Source organism: Microtus ochrogaster, chromosome 22 (genome assembly GCF_000317375.1).
Source record: "Microtus ochrogaster isolate Prairie Vole_2 chromosome 22, MicOch1.0, whole genome shotgun sequence".
NCBI lineage: Eukaryota > Metazoa > Chordata > Mammalia > Rodentia > Cricetidae > Microtus > Microtus ochrogaster.
In genome coordinates this window covers 14,449,168-14,457,394 of record NC_022023.1, presented here as the reverse complement: position 1 = coordinate 14,457,394, position 8,227 = coordinate 14,449,168, and the positions used below count along the sequence as shown (strand labels likewise).

At 48.3% G+C, this 8,227-nt stretch overlaps 1 protein-coding gene across 1 annotated transcript in view; it reads left to right on the top strand.

The window, feature by feature from the left end:
• The first annotated feature begins 483 nt into the window (after positions 1–483).
• Vps33b (VPS33B, late endosome and lysosome associated) overlaps positions 484–8,227 on the top strand; it is a 15,924-nt gene continuing 8,180 nt past the window's right edge. Inside the window, exons 1-5 of the mRNA XM_005357821.2 lie at positions 484–882; positions 5,413–5,493; positions 5,763–5,824; positions 6,680–6,729; positions 7,041–7,108. Of these exons, the coding sequence (XP_005357878.2) occupies positions 787–882; positions 5,413–5,493; positions 5,763–5,824; positions 6,680–6,729; positions 7,041–7,108 (357 nt within the window). The 5' untranslated portion in view covers positions 484–786. The remainder of the gene's footprint in view (positions 883–5,412; positions 5,494–5,762; positions 5,825–6,679; positions 6,730–7,040; positions 7,109–8,227) is intronic.

Here is an 8,227-nt window from a genome sequence, read left to right as displayed (position 1 = left end):
CTCGAACTCACAGAGATCCGCCTGCCTCTGCCTCCCAAGTGCTGGGATTAAAGGCGTGCGCCACCACCGCCCGGCTTAGTCTGTTGTATTCTTAAAATGTATCCCTCCTTGGGATCTGGAGTTTGACGAATAAGCAATTAACAAGGTATAATCTCTTTATCCAAGGAAAAAAACTCTGGTCACGAATGGAGTTGGAAAGCTCCTAAGCGGTCAAGAGCGTTCCCAGGATTTGCGTCTGGCAACTCAGAGCGGTAGCTTCAGGAAGTATGGAACGTTCGTCTAGTTTTTGCAGGCACCCACACACACATGGCATACATTCGCGCACGCACGCACGCACATAAATAAAAGTATACCCGTAAAAAAAAACCTAACTCGTCGCCTCCTGTTTTGAAATGTCCCTTTCTGGACGCCGTCTTCTCCCAGTGTTCTGAGCGCCGACCGGGAGAACCGGACTTCCGGGAGGTCTAGGAAGTGTCTTGTCTCTGGTTTGGAGGCGGGTTGTCCCGGCGCGCTCGTATAGTTGGGAATCCTGCTGACAGGCAGAGTGTGCGCTTGGGCGGGGCCCCGTGGCTGCCGGTCTCCCAGGAAGAGTCCCCTGACATCTGGCTTGGAGGTGGTCATTCATCCCTCTAGTGCGGCCCAGGAGCGAGGGTCCCCTCGGGGGTCCTGGGTCCCCTAGCCTAGGCTTGTAGCTTATCAACCGGCGCTAACCCTGGGCTGTCGCCGGCCCCTTCAGAACAGAGACCGTCCTTCTGCTCTCACACGGTGGCCCCGGTGACCGCTCCCATGGCTTTCCCCCATCGACTGGACGCCCCCGAGCTTCCTGACTTCTCTATGCTCAAGAGGCTGGCTCGAGACCAACTCATCTATCTGCTGGAGCAGGTCAGTGCCGGCCACGCCTGGCTCATTTCCTGCGTCAACAGTGTGGCCCTCAATGTGACTTCTTCCTCGTTGAGTCCCTTGGTATTTTCCTTGGAGCGTCCTTGGCAGGTCCAGAATGGGGGCATTCGACAGGAAAAACCAAAGGGTAGTCGGTTGATAAATAAGTGCACGTCAGCATCCGTGCAGGAGGAAGACTCCCTTGTGCCAGGCGTCACTGGAGGTGAAAATAGAGTTGAAATACCTTTGCCACTAGTTGCCTTCCAGTAGGTGCCCCATGAAACAATGACGCCTCGGGTATCGGGTGGTAAGTGAATGCTAGGCTTCCCGAGGAGTTCAGAATAAAAAACCGGCAGCTGGGGTGATCTGGGGGTTTCCTGGGGTCTGGAGTTTGAAGAATAAACATCCTTCTTTTTGAGTAGGAGGAGCGTGTTCCATTCAGGTTATGGGGCTGCCAGAGGCAAAGCTGAGAGACCAGGGAAGAGAGCTGTCAGAAGTCACATTGTAGGGGCTGGCAATATGGTGCAGTGGTTAAACAATTGCCTGTGCACAGTCCCAGGTTTTACCCACTGCACCCCATCTAAAAGAAAGCTACACAGCCCGACAGCCAGGCGTGGTTATGCATGCCTTTAGTTCTAGTATATTCATTCATTCATTCATCCACAGGCAGAGGGATGCAGACCTCGGAAGGCATCATACAGGGTGAGTTCCAGGACAGACAGGGCTACACAGAGAAAACTGCCTCAAAAAGCAAACAAGCAAACAAAATTACACCCTGCGGGCTGAAGACCCGCACATGTTTGGGGCAGGCAGCAATACCTGCAGTTTGCAATTGTGCTTTGTAAAGGGGAGCAAGTGGGCAGTAAGGCCAGTTAGGAGAGCCCTGATTCAACTCAAGTAACAAAAGCCCACAAAGAAGTCGGTGGCAGTAGAAGCGAGGGGAAGTGGTGGAGTTTTGTTTTTCAGCTTTGTTCCTTTGGGTCTGGCTGTGTATTCCAGGCTGGCCTCCGACAACCCCTCTGACCCAGCCTACCAAGCGCTGGCCTTACAGGGATTTCCCGGCACATGTGACTTGTGATAAGTGTATAAATTACAGGGGAAGAAAATTCAAAGCTGTTGATTAGTTGTAAATGTTGAGGGAGGAGCAAAATGTACATGCCCCTTTAATCTGCGTTACTAGGAAACGAGCGATGCTACTGTCGCTGCAATAGTTGGTTTATTGTCTGCGCTCTTCATCGGCTTGGCGGGGTCTCGGGTTTAGGAATTGGCTCTGTTCTGCATTATAGACCCAACATTGAGTACCTAGCTTAGAGACAGCCACAGAGCACGCGCTTGATGGATGTTTTGTGTCAACACTGAACAAAAGTGAAAGGCACACACATACAAGTTTGTATGAGTAGACACAAACATGCATGCATGTGTACATACAGGTACACACACACACACTCGCATGCACACACACACACACATCTAGAGGAAATGCTAGGTGGTGGAAGTAGATTGCTTTAGAGCTTAAGTGAGGTTAGGTCTAGTAGTGATGGGCTGTGGATGGGCCTCAGTGTTTAGCTGTCCTTCTTTGAAACCCTGGGCTCAACCATAACCCTGGAGAGGGGGTAGAAGGAGAGAGAGAAGGAGAAGAGGGAGGAAAGGAGCAGCTGACTAGTGGGCTGGGGTGAAACTTGGAATACGGGCGAACCTCGGAGGATCCAGGACTATACGTTATTTCTCCTTTGTGTGTCCCATATGCTGGCATAGAGATTTGCACAAAAGTGTGAGTCAACAAGTGTGTGAAGAAGAGGAGATAGTGCTGGAGAGTGGGTGAGACCAGGGATAGACACTTAGTGCAGTGTTTTGAGGAAGAGGCACCATGGGTAACTCAAGGTCACAGGGAATCTCTGGGTAGTAATTCCCTCCTTGTACTAATTTCTGGTGTGTGTGTGTGTCTGCGTGTTTGCATATGTATGGGCACAGACACGTATGTCCACGTGTGGAGTGCCCGAGGTTGTGGACATTGGGAGTCTTTCTGAGTCACTGCTCACCTTATTCACTGAGGCAGATTTTCTTAGTTGACCCTGGAACTTGCTAATGCAGGTGGTCTAGCTAGGCAGCTTTCTCTAGAGCTCTGTTCTCTGCCTAGAGAGTGCTGGAATTACAAGTGGCCCCACACCCACCTGACCTTTACATGGTTTCCTTACTTACAGAGCAAGTACGGTATCCACTGAACCATTTCCTCAGCTTGACTTATGTCTTTTTCAATGAAACTGTTATTCAGGCTTGGTATACTAAAATCATCCGTGGCTGTCGTTTCCCTTACACTTACCTGGAAGGTTGAGTCCTGTGGATTCTTCCTCATATATGACCTTAAAAGCAACCCTTGTACAATATAGAAAATGTAGGAGACAAAGGAAAGTATTGAAACAAAACATTTCTAGCCGGCAGTGGTGGCACATGCCTTTAATCCCAGCACTTGAGAGACAGTCTCTGTGCGTTCAAGACCAGTCTGGTCTATAGAGCAAGTTCCTAGACAGGCTCCAAAGCTACAAGGAGAAACCCTGTGTCAGAAAACCAAACCAACCAACCAAACAACAACAACAAAACCACTTCCACTCCTATCATGCCAGCATATGCAGTGTTAACACTGCTGATGTCCTTCAAACATGGAAATTATTTTTTTCTTGTTTTGTTTTGTTTTCCTGAAACTAGGTTTCTCTGTGTAGCCCTTGCTGTCCTGGAACTCTCTCTGTAGACCAGCCTGGACCTGAACTCCCAAGATCCACCTGTCTCTGCCTTCCAAGTGCTGGGATTAAAGGTGGGTGCTACCGGCTACTGCCACCACCGTCACCATCGCTGCCACCACCTCCGCCCTGCTTGAAAACTATTTCTTGTGGGGCAGTGAGAGGATTCAGTAGGTAAAGGCACTTGTGTGTGCAAGCCTGCTGACCTGAGTTTGATTCCTGGAACCCACAGAAAGGTGGAAGGAGAGAACTGCACTTATTGTCCTTTGACATCTGCACTACACACAACATGGCACACACACGTTCACATACGTCGTGCACACACATACCCAACAACATCTCAGTTTGTCTTCATCTGTTGTGCTCATACTATTTCCAGCCTGAAGCATGTCCTCACTGCTACATGCTTGGCTTCTTGGTCTGTTCCATTAACTTTCTAGATGAGCCCCTAACTCCAGCTTCTCACCTCTTCAACTTTTTTTTCATAGTTGCACATGACATCTAAAATTTCTGGCTGATTTGTGCTTTGGAATACAAAAGTTTTCTATTGTAGACTTGTTCCTCTAAGGATCAAGTCCAAATTCCCTACCTACTGGCACTGGAGCCCTGATGCCCAGTTCTAACTGTTTCAAACCATTTCCCACCATTTCTTCTGTGTCGGCATTATGAATTCTTGGTACTGCAGGCATCGTGAGTGTACTAACCCCATGTTGTAGGGCCTGTCTGTACACTGGGTGGCCTAGCAGCGTTCCTAACCTTTTTGCACTAGATGCCCTCCACCCTTTTCCCAGATAACCCAGAACCAGAACGTGTCCAGGCCTTGTCAGACGTCCCCAGCTGAGACCTGCCAATCCTATACCATATGCACCAACCATCTGAATTGCTTGCTCAGCCTTCCTCTCTGCACCTACCCTTGTCTCCCTGGTCCCTGCTCAATTGTTCTGTAAATGTCACTATCAACTCTTCAGGCCTAGTCAGAAAGAACCTTCCAATGACTTATGCCTTCCTCTCACTGATTGTCACTGTGACCTCCTCCTGCCCACATGAGAGCAGCACCCAGAGGGTTGGTGCTGGGATCCCTGGTGGATATCATGCAGGAGGTGTGGGAAGGTGGATATGTGAGTACTGTCTGGGGTTTTCTTTTTTCAGCATGGCGATTGCACCTCATACACACGGCACACATACTGTATCACTGAGTCACACATCCATCCCTGCCCTGATTTTCTAAGTTCTGCATCAACTGTGGCATTTTTGTAGCTTAAAGAAAAATGCCACTTGAATATTTAACAGTTAGTTAAAGGGTTTGCAGGATGCAAGGTGAGCTTTTGTTGAGTTTGTCTTTGTTAGGAAATGAGACACTGTTAAGAGGCAGAGTAGAAGAGGTTGTGGGGAAGAGGGACAGTGACCAGAATCACAATTTAGTGACAAGGATCCAAGCTGAGAAAGTGAGATTTTTTTTTTTTTTAATTTTCGAATCAGGGTTTCTCTGTGGCTTTGGAGCCTTTCCTGGAACTCGCTCTTTCGCCCTGGCTGGTCTCGAACTCACAGAGATCCGCCTGCCTCTGCCTCCCGAGTGCTGGGATTAAAGGCGTGCGCCACCACCGCCCGGCTTGAGATAGTTTTTATATGTGAAGAAGTGTCAGTGGTGAATAGAGACGGTAGCTAAGGTGCTCAGCTGCATGTCTAATGCCCTTTCAACTCAAGGCCAGGTTTTCGTTAAGTGAGTGCCGAGACAAAGTCCCAGCTGAAGGGAGCTCCTGGGACCTCTGAGTGATCAATCATACTTTCTCTCCTTCAGCTTCCTGGAAAGAAGGATTTGTTCATTGAGGCAGATCTCATGAGCCCTTTGGATCGAATTGCTAATGTCTCCATCCTGAAGGTACAGCCCTTTTCTCAGGAACTCCTGCTCTCTTTTCCTCTAAGTATTTTTTCTGTTGATGAGCACAACCAGTCCTGAAGGTCATGGGGCCAGGTCAGCAGAGGACTGATGATGATGCTTGGGTTTAGCTTTGCATTTGGTTTTTCCATTGACCGTAAGGAAGGATGGGATGGTTGACTTCCGGGATTAAACATTCCTGTGTTGTCTTTGTGTCATGCCTGGGCTTTTCCAATTCTTCTTTCCACTCTCTTGTTGGATCCTCTCTGTAGCAACATGAAGTGGACAAGCTGTACAAGGTGGAGAACAAGCCTGTCCTCAGCGCCAATGAACAGTGAGTGTCTGCGAGGTCCCCAGGGTGTGTTTGCCCTGCTTTGTCCTTGTCTCGGATATGCAACACAGGGCCTGCATGTTGGCAATACCCTGTGCAGATTGCTAGTCTTCCTTTCTGCAGTTCCCCCCACTCTGTCCTCTTTCTTTCTCCTCCATGTTATTATCTATTATCTACAACTAGAATTATTCCTCGTCCAAAAATTGTTACTCTCCTGTAACACCTCCAGGGGTAGCTGGAAGATGGTTCAGCTTCAGGAAGTGGGTAAAGCACATGCTGGCTGTGCAGGTTCAGGGATCCGAGTTCAGTCTCGGGTCCACAGAAGGGTAGGAGGAGATAATCTACTGTGCAGAGTTGTCCTCTGACTGTTACCTGAGTCCCTGTGCTCACACATACACAACAATGATAAACAGAGAAATAAATAAATAGAGCCTCCAGGGTCAATGAGATGGCTTAGTACATAAAGATACTTCCCACCCTGCCTGACAGACAACCTGAGTTTCACCCACATGGTGGAAGAAGAGAACCTATTCTCACAAGTTGTCTTCTGACTTCCACACAAGCTGTGGCACATGCGTACACACACACACATACAGTTTTGACCATTGGATCACCAGCTGTTGAAGAACAGGAACTCCTGGGTCTACCATGGAGCCAATAAGGCACTCTTATCATCACACTGTACTCGTTGTAAAGAGAAATGGCTTCTGCAGGTGGCACATGGTTAACTCAGAGATCTGTAGGCCTGGTCAGAGAAGGGCAAATTATTAAAGACTTGTTTTTATTTTAATTTCTTCTTAGATTCTATCACCATCTTCATGGTTTCTCCTAACTTTCCTGTTTTTTTCTCATCCATAGATTGTGCTTCTTGGTCAGACCCCGCATCAAGAATATGCGCTACATTGCCAGTAAGTGAGCCATGGTTCTACTCTGTGGAGCTAAGAGCAGGGGAAAGGTGAGCAAGTTAGAAGGGCCTTGGCCATAGAACCCTTCAGTAAGAAAAGACCTGCTGGATATAGTGGTGTCCATTTATTATCCCTGCACTTGAGAGGCCAAGGTAGAAAGAACCCAAGTTGAGGCTAGCCTGTGCTACAAAACAAGATCTTAGCGGGGGAAGGGCAGGAAGGGGGTGTCAGGAAGGGGAGGAAGTTCTGCTTCCTTGTTTCCTGTCTAACAGATGGCCCATGGCTTGCTGGGCTGCACTCCTTTCTCTTTGTAGATCTTGTCAATGCTGACAAACTGGCCGGTCGAATTAGAAAATATAAAGTCATCTTAACTCCTCAGAAGGTGAGTTTGGATCCTAGAAGAGGAGGGCTGTGAGAGTGAACCAGGAGGATTGCTTGTTGGGGAGATACGAGCAAACATCTACTCACCCCAGACAGGGAACTGAGGACAGACTGAAGTCCATCATTGGTGAACCAATGAGTTTTATTGGGGTTATTTACAGGAATATGGAAGGGATTGTTTACAGGAACAGAAATGACTCAATGATAGGTGCATATTTACCAAATCTCATCCCTAGTATGAGTGACAGTCACAAAAGCTAGAAACCTGGAGTGTACTACAGTCTGCAGGCAGCACAATGGGTTGGAAAGTGTTGATTTCAAGTGGCTCAGTTGGTCTCTGTTTCTTCCAAGAAGCTGAGCTTGGCTAAGACTGACTCAAGGTAGTCTTTATTGTATCTATACTCTTGGGAGGGAGGGGCTTAGTGAATCTAGTTAGTTTCAGGGACTTCCTCAAGCTGTTTTGTTGTTTACTTGATGTTTTAAAGAGCTTCCCTGGAAAGACTGAGTTTCAGTCTCAGAGGAAACTATTATGCAACGGAACTGGGATAAGTGGCCAGTGGCATGCTGTCTTCTCCTTACGTATCTGTGATTACTAAATAAAAGAGCTGTCATCGAACGGCTGCCAAAGAAAGCATTGTGGAATTGGGAGTTTTAAGAAATGACTTCTGGCCAGGTAGTGGTGGCACATGCCTTTAATTCCAGTACTGGGAGGCAGAGGCCACTGGATCTCTGTGAGTTCAAGGCCAGCCTGATCTACAGAGTGAATTCCAGGACAGTCAGAGCTACACAGAGACCCTGTCTTGAACACAACAACCAAAAAAGAAGTGACATCCATAACTTCCTTTGTAATCTGTCTCTTTGTGGGAGTTGGGGCAGGGATGGTATAGGGTGCTAGGGGATCTAATCAAGGTCTGCCAACACATACTCTGGTATAGTAGTGGTATGGGCACTGGTGTGTCCCTGCCAACACACCCTCCTGTATGGTAGTGGTGCAGGTACTGGCTGTGTGTCCCTGCCAACACACCCTCCTGTATGGTAGTGGTGCAGGCGCTGGTTGTGTGTCCCTGCCAACACACACTCCTGTATGGTAGTGGTGCAGGCGCTGGTTGTGTGTCCCTGC